Source organism: Eupeodes corollae, chromosome 1 (genome assembly GCF_945859685.1).
Source record: "Eupeodes corollae chromosome 1, idEupCoro1.1, whole genome shotgun sequence".
NCBI classification, from domain to species: Eukaryota; Metazoa; Arthropoda; class Insecta; order Diptera; family Syrphidae; genus Eupeodes; species Eupeodes corollae.
In genome coordinates, this window is record NC_079147.1 from 138,383,396 (window position 1) to 138,407,531 (window position 24,136).

General features: G+C 30.7%; 1 protein-coding gene across 1 annotated transcript; it reads right to left on the reverse strand.

The window, feature by feature from the left end:
* Positions 1-474: 474 nt before the first annotated feature.
* LOC129940060 (45 kDa calcium-binding protein) lies at positions 475-21,872 on the reverse strand. The gene is made up of 3 exons (XM_056048287.1): positions 20,988-21,872; positions 974-1,658; positions 475-913 (listed from the first exon to the last, which is right to left on the reverse strand). Exons 1-3 carry the CDS (start codon positions 21,263-21,265, stop codon positions 839-841), a joined length of 1,038 nt encoding a protein of 345 aa, XP_055904262.1. The 5' UTR covers positions 21,266-21,872; the 3' UTR covers positions 475-838.
* Positions 21,873-24,136: the final 2,264 nt, after the last annotated feature.

The window sequence follows — 24,136 nt, forward strand, 5'->3', positions numbered from 1 at the left end:
ATTGTACATAGCGTCACTGAATACCATCGTAAGACCGTTGCACCGTGTACGATGTTGATACAAAATTTAATTGAAATTGGTTAAGCCGTTTCGGAGGAGTATGACAACTAACACTGTGACAGGAGAATTTTATATATTAGATATATATTTTATTCTATTAAGGGAATTCAAAATTAAAACGTATTTTAGAGGTATGAACCAAGAACTTGTGGTTGATATGAAAATTGACGTGCATCTATCCTAAAAACCAAATATGTCAACAAATTGACAATAATGGTAAAATTCACCAACATCGACAAAGTTGATAGCTATAATAGGGCTACATATTAAACGTTAAACAAAATAAAAACTGTATCCTTTTTAGCAAAATTAAGCCATATGTATCTAGTTAAAAAATTGATAGAGGGGACGTCCTACTTATATAATTTTTGCAAGACAAAAAAACTACAAACAAAACCACATTTTTAATCCATATTAAAAATTCAAACATTAATTCGATTTATATTTGATAATAATTATAATAATAATCTTAAAAATTAAAACATTTTAAAATACATTGATAACAAAATTGTAAGTCTACGGCTCTACATTGTTTTTAGAAACTATACGATCCCATTAATAGTATCACTTGACCGATTAGTTGAAGTTAAATTACACTTAAATGCTGAAATATATGTGTGTATATATGTATAGGTATGTGTTTTTGCGTATGTAGGTATAGGTAGTTATATGAAAATATTGCCCAGGACGGTGATTGAAATTGAACATGAGAATCAAATTGTGCTGAGAATTGAAGAGTATTATTTGTATGAATTGACAGATAGGTTACAAATAGTTCCTAAAATTCTTCATGAAAACTATTTGCAGTGTCAATCATTTTAGATTGCAGGAAGATTTTAGCGCTATCTTGAATCTGAAAAACAAAAATTCAAATTAATTAAGAGATATTAGAATATTGGCATAACTCGCTTACCTCTCTAAGAGATAACTTTCCGTCCTTATTAGAATCAGTAAGACTTATTAGTGTAGCTGCTTCTTGAACAGCATATCTAGGATGTCTTGGATTAACATAGTTGAGAAGTTCACCTCTGTCCGCTCGAGCATCGTTATTTTTATCAATAATTCGCTTGAATTCTTCTCGACGCTCTTCGACAGTCTTTGATATAACAGATCTCCTATAAACATCATCATCATCGTCAACTGTAACATCCGAAAATTCTTCTATCGACAACTGATCATCGCCATCTATGTCGAAAAGCCTCAAGAGATCGTCAACCAAACTAAGTAAATTCGCAGTACTGGATTCAGGATGACGAAAAGCTAAATATTCATCGAGAGTCAAACTGAATAGATCGATGCGAGCAGCCTCTGACCAACGTGCTTTGTCACGCATCATTTCTTCTTTTGCCTTGCGATCCAGACTTGGATGTTTCACTTCACTGTGGTCTTTAATTTCGTTCTCATCAAGGCCGTGCTCTTTTAGGAAAAAAGTGTGATATTCCTCCCATGTTATTAAACCGTCACCAGGATCCTTGTCTACTCTGCTAAACTCAATGGGATTTGTTTGAATGGCCCATTCAATGTGTTCAATTATTTTTCGATTGATATACTTGGCAAGCTCTTGAATATCGAGAAATGAGTCTCGATTTTTGTCAGCACTGAAAAATAATTTAATGAAAATGTATTTAATTAAATAAAATTTTAAAAACGTTTGCATAATGTAATTTTATTTAAATTCTGAACTCGTTTCATGAAATTCTTATCTTATCTTACCGGGTTTTGTCGATAAAAACATTTAATTTTTGAAAAATGTTTTCGAAATATTGGCCATTGGATTCGGCGAGTAATTTTTCGACATCTTTATAAGTTTCAACCCAGCAACTGATGAGCATCAGCTGCTTTTTTCTTTTGATGAAATAAAAAAAGCGACGAGTGTCGCAGATACGGTTTATTTAGGGAAAAACTCGACATAGTCTGCACTGAAGAAAACAACTAAAGGGTGGTTTTGGAAAAAATACGACCCGATGGTGCCACCAGGCCATAAACTGCACCAAACAGTCACTGGTTTTCGATGCTTTCGTTTTTTAACTATCACTCTTCGATTATCATTATCAGTCAAGAGCTTGGGGTCGAGCGAAGCGACGCTCAAGAGCTTCCGGAGCATTTATATTTTTTTTGTGTTAAAATTCCACTCGTCAAGCGAAATATTGATTTTAATTTTTGTGCGTGCCACAAACGAGTGTGGAAAATTATGTTACCGGCTATTTGATAAGATTCCGTGGAATTCTTTGCAATCTCGGGCGTGGGAAGCGAGATATTTCCCCTAGAAACGAACCACACATAGTGCTCTATTTGTTTCTGTAGCTAGGATACAAATGGTTTTCGCCTTATTAACTTCCCATAGGAAGTTATTGAATGGGTCCGATTTGTCAAATTGAAAATTTTGACATTTCTCGACGTTTCAAGGTCCCTAGAGTCGAAATAAAAGATTTTTAGAAAGATGTCTGTGCGTGCGTGTGTACGTACGTTTGTACGTCCGTACGTCCGTACGTTCGCGACGTTTTTTTCGTCGTCAGAAAGATGCAGAAAGGGCTCTCAAGAAAATTGCGTGGGTGGTTTTTTTACCATAGCAGTTTGAAAAAAAGGTGAAAATTTTGGTTAACCCTAAATATCTTACGAACCAAAAACGCTAGAGACTTGAATTAAATTTTATATAATAGATTGGAACGTGATACCAAACAGGTATATTTTTTGAAAAAAAATCAATATAACGGTTTTTTTTTTAAATCAATAAAACTGAAAAAAAAAATTTGAGAAAAATCTAATTGACAGTTTTTTTATAAAAAATAAAAATATAAAAAAAAAACATTACTCAAAGTTCGTAAAAATTGAATATCGATTTAAATATCTTTTCAAAAACTTGAAATTAAGGCTTCAAACTTATTTTATCTTATAAGAAATTTTGTTTTCAACATTCTGAAAAATTTTGAGAAAAATCGAATTGACAGTTTTTTTTTACAAAAAATAAAAACCTAAAAAAAAAAATTTATAAAAGTTGGTAAAAATTGATTTTCGACTCGAATATCTTTTCAAAACTTTGAGATATTGGCTTTAATTTACTTTTATCTTTCAAAAAATCTTGTTGTCAACATACAATTAAAGTTTGAAAAAAATCGAATTGACAGTTTTTTTTACAAAAAAATAAAAACCTAAAAAAAAATTTATAAAAGTTGGTAAAAATGGATTTTCGACTCAAATATCTTTTCAAAACTTTGAGATATTGGCTTTTATTTACTTTTATCTTTCGAAAAATCTTGTTGTCAACATTCAGTTAAAGTTTTAAAAAAAATCGAATTGACAGTTTTTTTACAAAAAATAAAAACCTAAAAAAAAAATTTATAAAAGTTGGTAAAAATTGATTTTCGACTCAAATATCTTTTCAAAACTTTGAGATATTGGCTTTTATTTACTTTTATCTTTCAAAAAATCTTGTTGTCAACATTCAGTTAAAGTTTGAAAAAAATCGAATTGACAGTTTTTTTACAAAAAATAAAAACCTAAAAAAAAAATTATAAAAGTTGGTAAAAATTGATTTTCGACTCAAATATCTTTTCAAAACTTTGAGATATTGTCTTTAATTAACTTTTATCTTTCAAAAAATCTTGCTGTCAACATTCAATTAAAGTTTGAAAAAAATCGAATTGACGGTTTTCTTACAAAAAATAAAAACCTAAAAAAAAATGTATAAAAGTTGGTAAAAATTGATTTTCGATTTAAATATCTCTTTAAAAATTTTAAGTATTGGCTTTAAAGTAATTTTATCTCATAAGAAATATTGTTGGTAAAATTTTTAAAAATCGAATTGACAGTTTTTTTTACAAAAAATAAAACTCTAAAATAAAAACAATACTAAAACTTGGTAAAAATTTATTTTCGACTCAAATAGCTTTTCAAAACTTAAAAATATTGGCTTGAAACTTATTTTATTTCACAGAAAATATTGTTTTCGATATTCAGTAATTTTTATATAAAAATCCAACAGTCCGTTTTTTCATATAAAAAATAAAATCTACAAAAAGAGTACGCAAATTTGGTAAAAATTGATACGAGTACATAAAGACAAACTTTTAAGCAAGACAAATCGACAGACGGGATGGGAAGTTATCAGTGTGGGTCGCATCCCAGCCTCTTTTTTTATGGGTGTAATGTCAAGTGATACACCAAAGAAGTAATTGCGAGACTTTTGGGGAGGGCTTTGTCTGCCAAGGAAAACCGGTAGATTTTCCAGATTGTTTTTGGTGTTTTGATAGTTCTTGATGTTTTTTTATATTGTAATTTCTTAAAGTTTTCTATTTTTTGTATTATGTATATTCAAATAAGTTAATTAAAATATCAAAATTTCTTGTTTATTAAATTTGTCTTTTAATGTATTATCAGTCAAATTTCGCTATACTTATGAATTCCTGCATCAATAAATAAAAGTTATACAGCCCATCAAAGTAGACTTTTAATGTGCGAAAATCGCTCATTTAAAAAGTGCTACAAAAAATTAACTTTAGTTTAATCCAAAAAATCAAAATTAAGATCGGAAAAAAGTTTTAAAAAATGTCACACCTAAATGAAGGTAATCTACATACCTTGATTGAAGTTTAAAAATATAAAAAAGAAATCTTTGTGTTGAAATAATTGAAATTAAAAGAAGAAATTTTGTTAAGGCTTTTTTTTTACTTTTCACTTTATATCTTCTGTTGGGGCAAAACCCAAACAGGTCTGAAAGTGGGAAAAGTTTCAGGAACAATATACCTACATATACTACCAAAAAAACAAACATTTTTGACTTTTGCCCCAAATATTTGTTTATAATTTTTTAAAATAAAGGTATTTTTTGTATTTTTGTATTTATTTATTATCATTAAGCATTTTAAAACATAGAGTCTTATTTTTAATACTTATTATGTTCAGATTTAAATTTGATCAAATTAAAAAGAGGAATCAAATTATTATGCTAAATTTACAATTTGCTTGAAGTTAAGAGAAAATTTATTTTTAGATAAATGGTCATGATGAAAAATTAAATAACATAAATTTTTAAATTCTAAGACAAAGTGATTTTTATTTTGGAAACATTTTCAGCATTTGTATAAGTTCTTTAAAGAGTTCTCAAAACGAGTGCTGCTGTATATCCCTCTCAGGTTAGCAGGCAAGGAGTTCCATAGGGCAACAGCATGTACAAAGAACTGTTGTTTTGAATTTCTGAATTTGAAAGAAGGGACAATTAGAACATTACTTCTTTGTGATACTGGGAACCTAAGCCTTTCGTTTAGATATTCAGGAGATCTAGTATGAATAAGTCTAAAAAGAAATGTCAAAGTTTGATAGTTTATGTAGTTGTTGAAGGTCATGTTGAAAACACTACTTGCTTGCATCGAAACATGATCGAACCGTCGCAAGTCATAAATAAAGCGAACAACATTATTAAACGCGACTTGAAGTTTTCGTTTATTAGCGCTGTCAACGACACAGAAAATGTTACTGCCATAGAAAAGTATTGGTAGGACAAGAGATTTTGCTATAGTCATTTTTGTTGAGACTGGAAGACAACTGGCAGATATATATAAAACCTGCAAAGCAGCATATATTCGACCAACGGCACAAGTCAAGTGATCGTCCCATGTAAGTTTTTGGTTAAAAACAATCCCAAGATTCTTAACTGTTCTAACGTAGCTTAAGGTTTTCCCCTCAAGTTCAATACTAGGGAAATAAGAAGTATCTATTGCAGTGTTACTGATGACGATTGCCTGACATTTCTTAGGGTAAGTTTAAGATGATTCTCCCTGGACCACTGGTTTATACACATCAAATCTTCATTTATTCTGGCAGTTGCGTCTTCAACCATGCCGATTTTGTAGCTCAAATGAATTTGAACGTCGTCGTCAGCATACATATGAATTTTGCAATGCCTGAGTACAGATGGAAGGTCATTATTGAAAAGTGTGAATAAGAGTGGTCCTAAAATCGATCCCTGGGGCACACCATTAGGGGTAGGGAGGAAATCCGACAGCCTAGAGTTAGCAAAAACAGCCTGAGTTCGATGGCTTAGATACTGAGTTTTCAAAGAAGAAGAAAGAACTCGGGTAACAGGACTTTGTTAATATTGAATTAAAGATATGTGTCAAGAAAGGAGATATAAAAGTAAGAATAATTTTTACAAACTTAGGATGCATATTGTCTAGTCCAATAGCGTCCGATTTTATGTCTTTTACGGCCTTAAATACCTCAACTTCAAAAACTCTTTTAAAACTGAAACTTGAGAGAAGCTCATTACTTTTTTCAAAGTTTGTGTCAAACGCAACACCATTATTTGTGTCAGAAACAGAACTTACGAACTGTTTGTTTAGTTCATTTACGTCACAGTCATCCTCAGCAATCTTTTGTTTCGTCGTGAAGATGATGTTGTTAACGATGGTGTTGATGATGCAGATGATGTTGCTGATATTTTAGGTGAGTCTTTTGCAATTTTGGCCTTTCCTGCTCGTGTCTGTACTTGTGCGGGTGTGTGCGGAGAGCGTGACAGCTTCATTGTTTTTATATTGTGTTGGTGGGTCATGTTTATATTGTGTTTGACAATTTAAGCGGTAGATTTTTTGAGTGAGTTTATATTTAGAGGTGAATAGAAAATGCGATTAAACCTTCCAAATTAATGGATTATTTCACAAAAAGAAATCACTGACAATTACTAATTTTAAGTTAATTTGACTTGATTTGATCTTTTCCAAAACAAGGACTTATATTAGAGTTAACTTATAACTTAGCAAGCAAACAAATTAAGTTTTAGGTTGAAGTAAAAAATGGTTAAAAAGAGAGCACAAGAAATACACTTCTGATCGCTAGCACATCACTTAATATTTAAAAAGCTGACAAAATTTTTAACTTCTTTTTAAACATTTATTTAACTAAATTTTAGGAACAATATTCAATTTCTGATAGCTTAATTTTATTATAAAATTGTTTTTAAGTGTTTCAATTTTTTTTTCAAAAACTTATCTCAAAATTGTTATACCAAAAGTCCTTCTTTTCTGTTCTAAATTGCAAGTTAACAATATTTTTGAACTTTTCAAACAATTATTTAAATGAAAAAAAGGTTGTGAAAATTTTTACTTTACCAAAAAAATATTATGCTTTCCATTTTATTTATTTTTTTAAATAAAAAAAATTAATTAAATTGACATCTACACTAAATTAAATGTTATTTTGCCTACTCCTTACTTTTTTGAAAACCATTTCTCATTTTGCACTTTCCAATTTGTTTTTAGGTTCTGAAGACCAAAATTTCCAATGCTCAAGAAAAAAATTGGTCGAAATTTATTTTTTAAGCAAACAAACAAACATTGATCAAAAGTTCACAGATGTTTAATCCTACATAAAATATTAAAGTTTTTGTAGCCCAAGTCACATTACTAATTTAAAGATAGCTTTAAAACATTTTAAATCCCGGTTCACACCGAATGAAAAAACGTTTTTTTTCGTCTGAAAAAAGTTGGCTCAGTACAGTATCCGTTGGACACCCTGCACTTGATTTTACCAACAGTAGTGAGTAGATAAAACAAAAGCGCACGGCAGAGTTACGAAATACTGTTCCAACATTTGAATTTGTTTTTGCAGCTCAAATGAGCTTACGAGCATCTGGTCAAAAACAAGAAGCTGATTTGGTCAAAGAAGTAACATCATCCCCAGATTTTTTTAAAAAAATTGCAAATTGTAATAAGTTAAAAAAATGTCTACTTTAGAAGCTTTGTCAATGATGATGGAAGCTAAACTGTCTCGACATCAATACAATGTCATAAGAAGTTAGCAAAAGATGTATAACCTTCTCATAAAGAAGGTCAAATTTGTGAATTGTTTAGACTAGTTTTTTTTTCAAAACTAGTAGCATAAGTATAACAAAGTAGCAAGTAGTATAACAAATAAATTGAAGCAAACTTTTTTAAAAATAATTATAAATAGGAAGTGAAATTTAAGGTTCCTACCATTATAGGTACGGTGACCATCCGTTCATTATTATATTGAACAGTTCATCATTTAAAGAAAATGTTCATTATGAACTATAGTGTGTTGGAAAACATAAAAATGTTCATTATTTTAGAAATTGCTCATTATTTTTACAATTACAAAAATCAGATCATATTAAAGCCCAGTACATACTTGTGAACCATCTCGTGAACCCATACAAATTTCAGTTTTTGGTTCACCCGTGAACTTGCTCGTGAAGCTGAGTGGAGAACAAAGTGGAGAGTTTTCGTTCACGGGCAATTCACGTGCAAAATGTACGGGAACTGTTGGTGAAGCTGAAGTCAAATGTTCACAACGTGTACTCACAAGTGTGTACCAGTGAGCAATGTCAAAAGTTCACTTTCTCCACTGGCGAACGTTCACTTCACGAGGAAGTATGTACTAGGCTTAAGCCTAGTACATACTTGTGAACCATCTCGTGAACCCATACAAATTTCAGTTTTTGGTTCACCCGTGAACTTGCTCGTGAAGCTGAGTGGAGAACAAAGTGGAGAGTTTTCGTTCACGGGCAATTCACGTGCAAAATGTACAGGAACTGTTGGTGAAGCTTTGACATTTGGTTTCCGCATTTTACAACGTGTACTCACAAGTGTGTACCAGTGAGCAATGTCAAAAGTTCACTTTCTCCACTGGCGAACGTTTACTTCACGAGGAAGTATGTACTAGGCTTTAAAGGTAAAGTTAAACTAATGCTCTACACTTGCGCACAGGATGACTCACCACTGGAAATTAATGGTAAAAAATATTTCAGTGAATGTGAATGAAACTCATCTTTTTTGCATTTTCTAGTTATATGGCATTTTCCAAAAGTAATTATGACAATGCACTTCGACTGTTGGAATTATTGCATTGTTGAAAAATTCTTTACACCAAAAATAAATGAAGAGTAAGGATTGCACTCCTTCCTGGGACAAAGTGGAGTTAAGTTTAATGTGTATTATGAAAAAGAGAAGCAATATTTCTGTAATGACACTGATGTTTTCGATGAGTTGTCATGTGTAAAAAATTACATTTCTTCAGAAAAAATTGTTGAATCTAAGGAGAGCCAAATGAGTGCTGGAGATGAATGGATTGAAATTTTCTAGTTTTTCAATAAAAAATGATACAGTAGGAAAACATTTTAAAAATCGTAGAGTCTGGGTCTAATACCTCTACAGAAACACACAAAAAAAACAATATGAAAATTAAAATAATCAGGTCCATTTTATTTTCCAAAGGGAATTATGAATTAAGTTGTATCCAATTTAAGAATTATTTAAAAGGAAAGACAGATTTAATTAAAAAAAATATTCTTCCGCAAAGTACTTACATATTTGAACAATACTTGTATATTATAATTTGATGTCAAAGTTATTTGACTAGCCAATATGATATAAAAGAGTTTAAGGTTTTGTTATTAACTTCTCCTAGGAAGTTATTGTAATGGGTTCGATTTGTCAAATTGATAATTTTGACATTTCTCGACGTTTCAAGGTCACTGAGTAGAAATAAAAGATTTTTAGCAAGATGTTTGTGACGAAAAATAAAGTTCTTAACATCTGGTAAAATTTTGAGAAAAATCGAATTGATAAAAACCTATGAAAAACATTACTCAAAGTTAGTAAAAATTGAATTTTGGCTCAAATATCTTTTAAAAATTTGAGATAATGGATTCCAACTAATTTTAACTTAAAAGAAATATTGTTTTCAACATTCGGTACAATTTTGAGAAAAATCAAATTGACAGTTTTTTTACAAAAAATAAAAAAAAAATATTTTCGACTCAAATAACTAATTTTATTTTTTTTTAAATATTGCTGTCAACATTCAGTGAGATTTTGAAAGAAATCGAATTGACAGTTTTTTTTATTAAAATTTAAAAACCTAATCAAAAATTAATACAAGTTGATAAAAATTGATTTTCGACTTAAATATCTTTTCAAAACTTTGAGATATTAAACTAATTTTATCTTATGACAAATATTGTTTTCAACATTCAGTAAAGAATAAAAACCTAAAAAAATTAATAAAAGTTGGTAAAAATAGATTTGCGACTCAATTATCTTTTAAAAAATATTAGCTTCAAACTAATTTTATCTAATAAGAGATATTGTTTTCCACATTCGGGATAATTTTGAGAAAAATCTAAAAAATAATACTAATGCCCGATGGATTCCATTTTATCTAAATGCTTTTTAAATTTTGTCAGTTTCACCAAGTTTAAAATAGGAAATTTCAGGGATATTTTTGTTAAAATTGAGTCCTCTTCACAACCCTGTAAAAATAAAACTCCTTTTTTCTTTCTATTAACCGAATTTTGTGAGAAAAAAAGAGAAAGCATTATATGTGTAGTTCAAAAATAAAATATGACAACGAATTTAAAAAAAGAGAACGAGGATGAAATAATACCGGGGCTGAAAAAAATGGGTTGATAGATATTGTTGCCCAATTTAAGAACACAATAGAAAATAAAGCCACAGATGGGGTGACTGTGGATGAAAAAAAAAAACAAAACTTGGCAGGAGATTACAAATATCTTTAACTCCACAGTAGCAACCTACTCGTAAAGGAGTTTTGTGCAGTTAAGAAGCACATATGAGTCCTTGAAGCATAAGACGAAGGAAAAAATGTCCACTCATATGGTAAGAACCAAAAGAATTTCAACACTCAAAACTTGAATCAAAGAAAAATTTGTTTTTCTTTCAAAAACATAAAGTCATTTGAGCTACAGTTAAATTAACGTTCCTCAAAGGTGAATGCATTTGAATCCAAGTTTTCTGTGCTATGATTTATAAATAGTACATAATTATACACCAACATACATATGTACCTTACTAACTTCTTTGATGATATTTTGTTTTCTACAGACCGAAGTCTATAAAACTGGTGGTGGACCATCAACTTCAGCCCTGAGTTGCCTGGAGGAAAAAATCGCTGGAATGGGGGGATTGCAGTTCACACACGAAGACAACGTATACGATTCCAATGCGGACTCCGTCGAACGGCATTAGTGAAATCATTGCGTTATCGCCACCTGCTCTATCAACTTCAAAGAACTTCGTTCAAAAAGCAAGAGCAAAGGAAAGAATGACCAAAAGGGTTGAAACCAACCTTCACAAATGTGATGAAATTTGCTCCTTTAAGAAAAAAAATTGGAGAAGGACCCACAGATCCTTGAAGTAGAGCTTAAAATTAAGGAGATCGAACTTCAACTTAAAGAAAAAGATCTATACAAACAAGCTTACCAATAGTTCTATATGTACATATATCCAAAAATAAAGATACCTATTTATATATTGCGTTAATCTCAACAGTTTTTTTAATTTTTTATAAAGAAAAGAACCAATATTACATACGAAACTTGTTCAAATACGTTTAGCCGTTGAAAAATGTATCTACTAGTTGGTTCCGTGCTGCAGTATTGTTTTCGTTTGCGATTTTTAATTCAAAGTTTGTAAAAGCTAGTACTAATACTTCTGCATCATTTAGAGGCACTTTGTCTCCAATTTCAATATAGATATTATGCAAAACTGCTGTTGCAACAATGACTGCTATTATTGTTTTTATTTCTATGCGCATACCGATAGTAAGGCAAGGAAAACGCCTTTTCCAAACCCCAAAAGCTCTTTCAATTACATTTCTAGTTTATATTTGAGATTTGTTGTAAGCAATCTGAACTGTAGTATTAGGATTTAGTATTGGGGTCAATAAATAATTTCTACACGGATAGCCACCATCACCAAGTAGATAACAATTTGGAAATTCATTGTTTTCAAATCTAGCATTGAGAAGTGAAGTGAATATAAGCATCATGCCCACTTCCTGGCCACCGTGCCACAACATCAATGAATTTCAAATTACTGTCACATACGCATTGAGTATTAATTGAAAACCATCCTTTTCTGTTCCTATAAATTCGGCTTCCGCTCCAACCGGTGACTGAATTCTGATGTGTGTGCAATCGATTGCACCAATAACTTTCGGAAATCTAGCCAAGCCGTAGAATTTGTTTTGAACGTTCATCATATCATGACGATCAGTAGGAAGTGTAATAAATTGCGGTCTCATCAATGCTATATGGTGGGTTACTTTTCGTACGATGCGATAAACAGTTGATTTTGAGATATTAAACATACATATCTCCTACGCAGATTTGGAAAGATCCTGTGGCATAAAATCTAAAGTAATAAGCACTTGATTTAAGGCACTGACGGGTTTATTTCGCTTAGTTTTATGCTCCAAATGATGACCAAACAAACTCAACAACTGATCCACAGATGCTTTGTAAAGTCAGAACCTCATTTTGAAGTCAATATCATCATAGTCTGAAAATGGATTCTTGTAATAGTAATGAATTGAATTTCATTCTGTATCTCCAAATATTGAGAATAAAAATTTTACAAAACAAAACATCAGCCGTCAATCTGTCATATTCATATTTTAATGACACTTTTAAAATTTAGTGAGCTAAAAATGGGCATTTAGTTTTAAAAGGTGTTTAAAAGCTTGTTTACTTTAAAAACGCTTGGTGAAACCAAAATATCCCATTTTACAGTTTAAAATCCTGTTAAATGTTTAAAAGTTGTTAATGAACTTGGGCATTAAACTTTTTAAAAATTTACTTTCGACACAAATAGCTTTTCAAAAATTAAAAGTTTTGTCTTCAAACTTATTTATTTCACAGAAAATATTATTTTCTTTATAATAGTTTTTTTTATAAATATCCAACAGTCTGTTTTTTGATAAAAAAAATAAAATCTTCAAAAATGGTAATGCAAATTTGGTAAAAAATGATGTTCGGTTCTTAATTTCTCTCAAATTAATTTCATTCATCCAATTTGTAAAAATTTAAGAAATGCTACTTAAATTTGTTTAAATGTGTTTTCGACTAAAAATTTATTTAACACAACTAGATTTTCAAATTAAATTATTTCTTTATATGAAAAATATTGAATAATTCAAGTGACAACTTTTTAACCAAACACGAAAACCTACAAAATTTTAAGTAAAACAAATCGAGAGACAGTATTTAAAGTTATCAGTGTGGGTCGCATCACAACCTATTTTTTGGACAGTTTTATTCTCAAGAACGGTAAATAAACGGTATCTCCTCTTAAATTCTTCCCTATTTTCTTAACACTCAAACTGTGTTTAAAAGTTAATATGTAAAGGGTATAAATAACCCCTTGAGTGCCTGTACATTATTAAAGGAAAACAACTTAAGTTTTTTATTTTAGTTAATTTATTTGCCTTAAAATCGTAGAACATGATCGTATTAAACAAATTTTCCTTCAGGGTAAAAAACATCAGTAATGAAAAAAAGAACACATTTTCTCTGTTTTTCTGATTTCTGAACATCTTGCGTTTTGCGCTCGAGGTTGGGATCTTAGATTATTAATTAGTTCACCATTATAAATATTAACCTAAAAATTAGTACTACTGGATTTAACGCATGATGGTCTAATTTATACAACTACTGAACTACTATAAAGTGTAAGCTAAATTATTTAAATTTTGGTAAAGATTTTTAATTTTTAATACAATCATTGCAATAATTTGTGAGTTAAATGTTTGTTTAGTCTTTTTTGTGGGCTTTATTCTATATATGTAATTACATGATAGATAAAGATATTTACAAATTAAAACTTTGAAAATTTGTTATTAGCAGATCGATAAGCTTTGAAAACGTCGTTAAGGATTGTTTAAAAATGAAACATAAACAATAAATAATTTTCGTCTAGTGAAAAGTCAAACGATGAGAATTGGGGCATTCTCATCGTAGCTTTTTTAAAATAAAGTCGTTGTGATTGAAATCCGACCTAGACATTTTTAACAGCCTTTGTGATTATAATTTATTGTAAAGGTCCTTCTAGGTCAAATTCATATTCCTACACTCTATTCTATTTAATACAAACTTAATTTGTATCCAATTCATAAAAAATAAGTATTTTTTATGAATTGAATTCATGCATTACCAACGTTATTGGTCATCTAAAAATATTTTACTAAGAATTTACATCAAATTCATATTCGTACAGTGTTTTCTTTAGTCGCAAAATGTACTTTAAGTAAGCGTTAAAAAAAAGTCAAAAATATTTTCATCAGTTTATTGTTTTAGTAATTCTATTGTGTGTCTTAAATGTATAAAAAAAGTTAAAATTAAAAAAAAAATGGAGAGAAAGCAGTGCGAAACACCGGCTGAACTGAGGAAAATGATAATAAAGTACCATAACGATAATTATCATGCCCGAAATCAAGAAAAATCCCCGGATCAGTGCACCAAAACTTGCTGAAAAGCTGCAACAGGAACTCAACAAGCAGTTTTCTACCGCGACGTTGAGAATCTGCATTCGCTATCACGGTTTTAACGGTAGAGTTGCCAGAAAAAAACCTTTCATAAGTTCTGTGAACAGGTTGAAACGGTTAAATTTCGCAAAAGAGCACCAATCAAAGAATTTCGACTATTAGAAAACGTAATTTTTACCGATGAGTCAAAGTTCAAAATATCTAGCTCATATGGACGACAAATGGTTTGGCGGAAACCCAATACAGAGCTACTTCCGGAAAATATTGTCGCAACTGTCAAGCATGGGGGCGGATCAGTGATGATTTGAGGTTGTTTTTCTGCGGCTAGGGTAGGAAAACTACATGTAATAAAAGGAATTATGGACCACAAGAAATATATAGAGATTTTAAAGTTAAATTTGAGTGAAAGTACACGTAAATTGGGTCTGCAAAACCAGTTCACTATTTACCAGGACAATGATCCCAAACATAAGGCACATAATATTGGATTGATTTAAATAAAACAAACAATTTTAACAAAGAAACACTTCACAACTTTATTCCTTTTTAAAAAACGAAACAGACTAACTACACAGTTGGTTTTTGAATACAGTAGAAAAGGTTGTGTTCAGCAATAACTTAAAAGATATTGAGGTGGCTGAATTCAGCTACAATTCAACAGCCCCCCTCAAAAACTAACTTATTTGATTTGTTTAATAGTTATTTAAAATCAAGTTAAAATTCATAAATTTACTTAACATGAATTTACAAAAAATTGTACGATACTTCTTAATTATGAATTGAAAAATATTTATACATATCAGTTTTTTTTTATCAAATCAAAAATGTCTTCAATTTCAACTTATACTCAAAAAAAAACGTTTTTCTTCATTCACACTTAGGTACTTATACAAAATTAATTAAAATTAACTATTTCATTTCAAAAACTATATATTTTAATTAAGAATTTAAAGGTTTGTTTCATTTTCATTAAAGTTTACAGTTTTAATAAGTTTCATTTAATGTTCTTTGTTTTTCTGGGAGATTTGACAAAAATAAATCCAACATTTGTTGCAAAGGGTAAGGGAAAAACCCAGAAAAACCTTACCAGATTTTAATAATTGTATATTAAAAGTTTTTATCAATGTTATCATTTTTCAGTTATTTAACCCCATTCCATTTCTCAGCTCCACAAATTTGACTGCTGGCAACAGCTTGGTCAGAATATCAGCTAACTGATCACCTGTACGAATGTAATATAATTTATTTTTTTTTTTTTTTCAATTTGTTCTCTTGAAAAATGGTATTTAATATCGATATGTTTAGATCTCTTATGATTAGTAGGATTATTTGCAATACTTATACAGCCATTATTGTCTTCATAAATAACTATAGGTTTTAATAAAATAATTTGAATGCTAGTTGCCAATGACCTCAACCATAGAGCCTCTCTTACAGCTTCAAATAGAGCCATATATTCAGCCTCTGTTGAGGAGGCTGCTACGGATAGCTGTCGTTTCGTACTCCAGCATATTGTACATTGTTCAAACAATTTAAAAAGGTAACCAGTTGTACTTTTTCTATCTCTTTCATCATTTCCTCCCCAATCAGAATCCACATAACCACTCAAAATATCAGTATAACTACATTGGGTATAGGTTAATTTCAAATCTATAGATCCTTTCAGATACCGTAATACCCTTTTCAAGCATTGCCAAAGCTCTTTATTATTTTTATTTAAATATCTACTTAATATATTAACAGCTGTACTTAGGTCAGGTCGTGTGCATATCATTATATACATCAAACATCCAACAAGATTTCTACAAGGAGCATCATAAGATTCTTCTAAATTTAGAGCTTTATAATCTAACCTATTTTCGAGTGGAGTACTAACAGCGTTGCAATCCTGCATTTTAAATTTATTTAAAACTGTTTTTATGTATGAACTTTGGTCTAGTGTTAAAATTTCCTTATTTCTTCGAATTCTAATTCCCAAAAAAAGTTTAATTTCTTTCAAATCGACCATTTGAAATTTATGCATCAAATACTTTTTAAAACTTTCCATTGTTTCAATATTGGCTGTCACAATCACAAGGTCATCTACATATAGTACTACATATATATTTTTTGAAAAATGTCCCCTGTCTAGAATGTATATACATCGATCTACTAACGAATTTTTAAAACCTTTTTCTTTTAGAGCTTCTTCAAACATTTGAAACCAACACCTTGCTGATTGTTTTAAACCATATAATGATTTATTTAACCTACACACTTGATTACTTGTGCTTGCGACTCCCTCAGGAACTTTCATATATATTTCCTCTTTTAAAATACCATTGAGGAATGCTGTCTTTACATCCATATGATGTACCAGTAAGTTAAACTGATTTGAAAATGCTAGAATAAATCTAAGGCTTGAAATTATTGCAACAGGTGCGAATGTTTCGTTATAATCTAGTAAATATTCTTGATTAAAACCGCGGGCAACAAGACGGGCTTTGTATTTTAAAGGAAATCCATTTTCATCATTTTTAATTGTAAATACCCACTTACAATCAATAATGTTTTTATTTTCAGGCTTAGATACTAGGGTCCATGCATTGCTAACTAGAAGAGAATTAAGCTCTTCTTTAATAGCATTATCCCATTTGGATCTGTCTTCCATATTTTGAATATCACTATAGGAAGTAGGAATCGTACATACTATAGATTGAGCACTCAATATATAATCATCATACAAAATAGGCCGCTTTTTGGTTCTATCACTTTTTCTGAAATCAATAGTAGTTTCTATTTTTGAGGGACTACCATCAAGTAAACACTCAGTTTCCAAAAAATCATTAGATTTATTAATTAATTCATTATCTAATTTGTGTATTTTATGAGGGATTACCTCTTCTGTGTATTTTGGCATTTCTAGTTTGTTTTCATTTTCAATAGACTCTACTGATTTTGACTCAAATAATTTTAAGACAGATGCATCAGTTTTCTTATTGGAGTTTTCAAAGTTAATTGCTTTGATTTTAAGTACAGGTCTAGATTCTAAGAAATCTGTCTCATCGACAATTACATCTCTTACCATTACAAACTTTTCAGTATCCACATTTAAAACTTTGTAACCATTTGGCCCATATCCAACCAAAATGGCTTTCCAAGACTTCTCTTCAAATTTAGTAGTTCTGGTTTTATTATGCACATAGACTGTAGCACCAAAAACTTTAAGATATTTGATTTGAGGCTTTCTACTATGCCACAATTCATATGGCGTTTTGTCTTGTTTTAAGGCTTTTGTTGGAGACAGATTTATTAAATAAGTTGCAGTTAAGACTGCTTCACCCCATAGTAAAGCTGGCAAACTAGCACCATGCAACATGGAACGAGCCTTTTCAGTTATTGTTCTAACCATTCTCTCTGATACACCATTTAATTGAGGGGTTCGTGGAACCGTTAAATGATAGCTAATGCCTTTTTCTACACAGTATTCTTTCATTTCATGAGATAAATACTCGCCCCCATTATCACAATAAAGATTTGAAACTTTCAGATTAAAATGTGCTTCACTTTTTGCTACAAAATCTTTAAAAACGGAAAACACATCTGACTTATAGGATATTAAATAAGTTACACAGTAATGTGTATTTTCATCCAAAAACAATACAAAATAATTTTTATTATCAATTGTTGCAGGATTTATTGGGCCACATACATCTGAATGTACAATAAACAAAGGTCTTTGAATATAATTTTTATTTTTTTTATTTTCAAAGGGTAATCTACTTTGTTTACCATTTATGCATGCTTCACATAGACTGTCATTTGGAGATATATTCTCAATCTGATTTATATCATTTACCATGCTTTTTTTTATCATTTCAATAAATTTAGATTTTCCTATATGGCCCAAACGCTGATGCCACAATTGATAATTTCCCTTTTGTGTACTAAATGCTTTTTTATCATTTATTTGAAAATCAATGCTAAATAAATTATTAAAACTCTTACCCTCAATAATCATTTTACCACCTTTATTTATTGTTACTCCGTGTTCATTGAAGATAATTGTCATTCCAGCTTGTTGCATTTTTCGCACAGACAGCAAATTGTATGGGACATCAGGGCAGTAAAGCACGTCCTCAATTATACCCTCTACACCAATATTGCTAGTAACACTGAGATTGCCTTTCTTAGTGGCAGATATGTATGCACCATTTTTGGCAATATATATTTTGATTGGCGGCTTCAAATCCACGAACTCTTTAGTGTATTCCTCCTTGTTTATTATATGGTCTGATGCTCCAGAGTCCAAGAGGAATGACAAATTTGATCCATTTGTCAAGATATTGACACCAGCCATAAATGCGAAACTTAAAGATTCATTATTTGCAGTCGAAGGCTCATTAGACTGAGCTGTCTGGACGATTTTTTTGTTGTAATTATTATTTTTGTTTAAGTTTCCCCTTTTATAATAAAAGCAGTCGTTTATTGTGTGTCCTTTTCTACCACAATGGTAACACTTTATGTTATTGTTATTTGTTTTTTTGTTTGGTTTATATTTTTGTTTCGAACCGTGATTGAAATTTTTATTAAATTTAAAGTTTGAAGTACCGATATTAGGTTTATTTTTAAAGGTCGAAGTTCGAGTTTCTACGTGAAGAACTTTTAAACTTGTATCACGATTCTCGGCAGCCAATTTAACTTCGTGGTCAAGCAACCGCGTTTTAACAAAGGCTAGTGTTAAATTGTCTTCCGCTAAGGTTTCAATTGCGGTTACAACACCATCGTACGAAGAAGGGAGTGTAATAAAAAGATGAGAAATTTTGTCCGCTTCTTGTAGTTTAGCACCCGCAGCTGACAACTCGGCAAATAACTCGTCAATCATTAAAAAATGTTTCGAGAGGGGGGTGTTACCTTGAAGTTTGAAAGTTAAAAGTTTCTTACGAAGCGCCAATTGAGTAGCGAGACTTTTTCTCTCATACACTTTGTCAAGACTTCTAAAAACGTTTTTCGCGGTATACTCTTGCTTAGCAAAATTTAAAAAAGAATCGGACAAGTACTCCACGATTGTGCCTTTCGCAATACGCTCAGCCCTTTTCCACTCATCATTTATAACTTTCGGAGTTTCGTAGTCTATTACTTTAATAACGTCGAGTTCACTGAGTAAAGCACGCATTCTTATCTTCCATACACTGTATTTTTCACCGTCGAAAACTTTGATATTCTTTTTCTTTTCCATAATGATAATGATAGACAAAAACTTTTCCGATCAGCGACAAAATTTTTTTGTTTTCTCTAACAGAACACAAAAAACAGTTGCACACGAATGTGTGTTGTTGTCGATACTTTTCTGTTTTTTTGTTTTCTCTTTTTCTTTGTTTGTTATCTGTATATAGGCAGATCGCAGATGTCTAGACGAATTTGATTCGAGTAAAAAAACGAAACACGAGAGTGAGACACAAATAGTTTTATGTTTAGGCGTACACACACAAATGCATAATCAAGAACCGTTAGCCTTAGCAGACAAGCACAATATGAACGAGAAAAAAAAGAATAAAAATAATGCGCACTTCAAAAAAATTAAATTGAGTTCTTCAAAAAACATTGAATTGAAATTTCTTTAATCCGAGAAGAAATATTTATAGAACAGCGAATTACTGGTCCCATAACCTATTGGATTGATTTAAATAAAACAAACAATTTTAACAAAGAAACACTTCACAACTTTATTCCTTTTTAAAAAACGAAACAGACTAACTACACAGTTGGTTTTTGAATACAGTAGAAAAGGTTGTGTTCAGTAATAACTTAAAAGATATTGAGGTGGCTGAATTCAGCTACAATTCAACACATAATACCAAGTTGTGGCTGCTTTATAATTGTCCTAAGGTCATGGAAACGTCACCCTAATCACCAGATATTAACCCAATGTATGTATGGGCTCATTTGGACCAGGAACTGATTAAACTGACCATAAGTAATGCAAGAGTGCTTAAACCTTAAAGAACAGATTCTGCAAGAATGGGACAAAATATCTAACGGAACAACGAAAGAACTTGTCCAGTTCATGTCTAATTGACTTAAGCATGTTATTAAGAATAAGTATTATGCTACAAAATATTAAAATTTGCCTATATTTATGTTTTTTACGCTTAATGTTATTTGATTTTTATATTTTGTGTTATTAAATGTTCTTTGTTTGCTAAAATAAGGCGTTTTTCTTGTGGTAGACAATAGATGGTATTCAGATCTTTAATATAAGAAATAAATTAAATTATGATCTTGAATGGTTCTTGACAAGTCCGAAAAAAAAAATTAAGTTGTTAGCTGTTGTACAGGTAAGGTGCCTACTATATAAAAATAAGCTTCAAAATATCTGCCTAAATACTAAATATTTAATTTTATTTCAATTAAATTAAATCCAACATGTTTATGCTGTAAAACTATTTTCAAATGACATTCAAAACCAGTTTCCATCTAGTCAATCGAGAAATGTGACGCAAATTCAATAACAACATTTTTTATTACCTCATGAGCTTTTGACATTTTAGCACGAGCTACTTTGTGTATTTAAACTATTCATATACAAAAACCTAATTTTTTAAAAACGTTTAACGGCCTACGAAATGAACAATGTGCATATAGCTGCATACCTTTTAAATGCCTTTTCCAAAATTTGCAATTCATCTGTTGAACTTGCCGCCAAAATAACAGTTTCCGGTTCCAATAGACGTTCACTTGAATTATCCTGATCTTTTTCTTCCGCAGAATTAGGAGCCAATGTGTTATGTTTCTTCGAGTAGATTAATTTATTCATCGAACCAATGGTAACGTTAAATGTGACTCCAATGAAAAATAAATAAAAAACAATTGCCAAAAGTGTTGACAATTTTAGCCATCGAATAGGTCGATAACAAAAAAGATTGGCCATGTTTTGTTTAAAAACTTTTTAGATACCCGCGCAACATAAAGGAGTCAACAATATTCAACCTTTAGATTTAGATCGACTTCAATCACATCAACACCCGAATCCGAATTCGATTCCTAATCCAAGTGCTGCAATTTGCAAATTCTACCTCCACACCTTCGTAACGATGCCGAATTTTCATCTCGCGTAATAGACAAGTCAAAGAGACGAAGAGTCAGAGTCTCTGGCTTTGTACATTTGTAGCTATAAGCTTTATAAACTAACAGGTTTTTGAAAGTGAAAGTTGGGTTGATTGGCTCTTGTTTTTGTTGTTGTTTCTCTTCATGTTTTTAATATAATGACAAAGCATCGATTTTTCAAATGATAATAAAATATATGTACATAGGTAGGCATAAACTCTGGTATCTGCGATGATTTCGAAATATATCAAATTGAGATTACACTATTTACTATGATTTACTCCACAAATAGCAATAATTGTAGAAAGATTATTTGAATAACTAATCACAATTCACAATTCAAAAAGTTGTTTATTTTAGAGGAATTTCAAATATTCTACCATGATACGATATACTGTGAAAAACTTGCACACACTGCGTCTGCAAAGCAGTTGAAGTTTGTTTTGCAGAAACGAATTATGGTGCCAAAGAATACAAAAAATGTTTTCAATTTCGGTTAAAGGAAAGGGAAAGCATTTAAATAGAATACTGCTCCATCTGTTAGGGGCTAGATTAAAGATCATAGGGAATTTATTTGAATGAGCAGTTAAAGGGAATTTTTTTGATTTTGTTATATTGGTCTTTTATTAGATGCATGTACCTCAAAGAAATTGAGTTTCAAGCAACTTATCATTTATATGGAAGGAAGATAACACAAGAAAAGGAAAAGAAAGGAAGGCCTTGAAATTTGGAGTTGAAGATATTTTATTTAATATCCTTTTCACTGCAATTGGTTTAAGAAAAAAGGGTTTATTTTTTTTTGATTGGGTAAAACATAAAAGGTCTTCAAGTGCTACAAATAGTTATTGAATTACCTCAAAACTAGTTTCCTGAAATATTTTATTTTACGTTAGTATTTATCAAATGTTTGAAAATTATAAAACTCGAAACCTGGATATAACCAAAAATAGAGGAAGACACCGGTTTGTACACACAACGATATTTTTAATAGGAAAAAAATGGTGTTCTAATAGGTTTGGGTGTTTAAAAGTGAATTTTACCTTTGTTTATAAAAACTATAGTATTCTTATGAGCAGAAACTTTAAAGCGACCATATTCCACATTATTGGCGTTGGTGTCGCGAAGTGGAGAGACTCAAGGGAGAGTGAGACAAATATAATTTTTATTCCCATAAGGAGGGAGCAAAGTAAGGGAGATTATGAATTTACCAAGGAAAATGACAAAAAAAAATTATCATATTCTCTATGATTTTTAACCAACCCAGCGAAAGTTTTCTATATTGGGGAAAGGGAAGTAAAAAGTTATGCCCAATTATCGTGTATAAAATGGAGGTTTGTGGCAATGACTGCGTCACCTCCTTAGTTTCATTAACAGAATTTGTAGAATCTGCACACGAACAGAAACATATGTGCCTACGGATAGTTAAAATTTTGTAAAGTATGAGGGTTAGTAGGTATTTGCTGGATTTTGTAAGATTTGTAGGAAGCTTTTGCTAGGGGGAAGGTTTGAATTCCTAAACACTTGTTATTAATATTTTGTAAGTCAGATTATACTCTTTTGAAGGACTGACAAAAATAGGCCTTAGAAAAATATCTGTTTTTAATTTAAGCTGAGATTTAATTCGATGAGTTCTGTTGCATACTTTAAAAAAAAAGGAAATTATAAGATCCAAACATTTTCAAAAGCTCCAAAAAGAGTTCAATGAAAAATCATAAGTCATAATTCACACCTAACTAAATATGTAGTTAATATCATTATTAAATTAGGATATGGTTATAAACTTCTGAAGGGTTTAGTTTATGTAAAAAAAATGTGTCAGGATCAGGACCTTTTTTAAAACAGTATATCTCGTTTTGAATATGGATTGTTTGCTTTTCTTCTGCTGAATTTTTGATTTAATTACAAAATTCTTAAATAAAATGTAATATAAGAAAAAGAAGTGGCTTAAAACAATTTTTTCAGCTTGATAATTTTAAGAGTTTGATGATTAGTAAAGGAGTCATCATTTCAACCATTAAATATATATTGGAATTCCTTTATTGTTTTATTATTTGACTGACTTTGCATGACTGAAGGCTGTAGAAAGTCAGTATTCCCCCATACATACCCCAAGATTAATAAGCCATTATTTTGAGTGTTAGCACTGCACTTATATAAACAAGCTTACATTAATACCCAACAAAATTAAAATTTAATTTGAATATTGTTGGTACACATATATATATAATATGAGTATTCCTTGATACAAATGTGTTTTTCTTATTTGTCTGTTTGCAATTATTAAGTTTTTAAGTCTCTCGACTGAAAATAAATGTCTCCACTAGACTGGATGCCGCCTTATTCCACTTAAACCATAAGAGTCCTATGGTTTTCATATACAAAGATTTCAGTCATTGAAGGATTTATTTTTTTTATATTTTTTTAAGCAGGAATGAGGTTCGAAAGTTTTATGAACAGGTGAAACGAAATTCACAGGTACATAAACCTAGAACCGAAGGCTGCAAAGACGAAAGTGGAAACATCATAGTGGAACCGCAGTCAATGCTGAGGATATGGAAGGACCACTTCTGCAGACTGTATAACGGCGACGAAGAACTGAATCCCGCTGTCAGGCAGGATTCGATACAGACGACGAAAGCCAACAATCCCGTCCTCCCGACTTAGACGAAGTAAAGATTGCCATATCTAAGTTGAA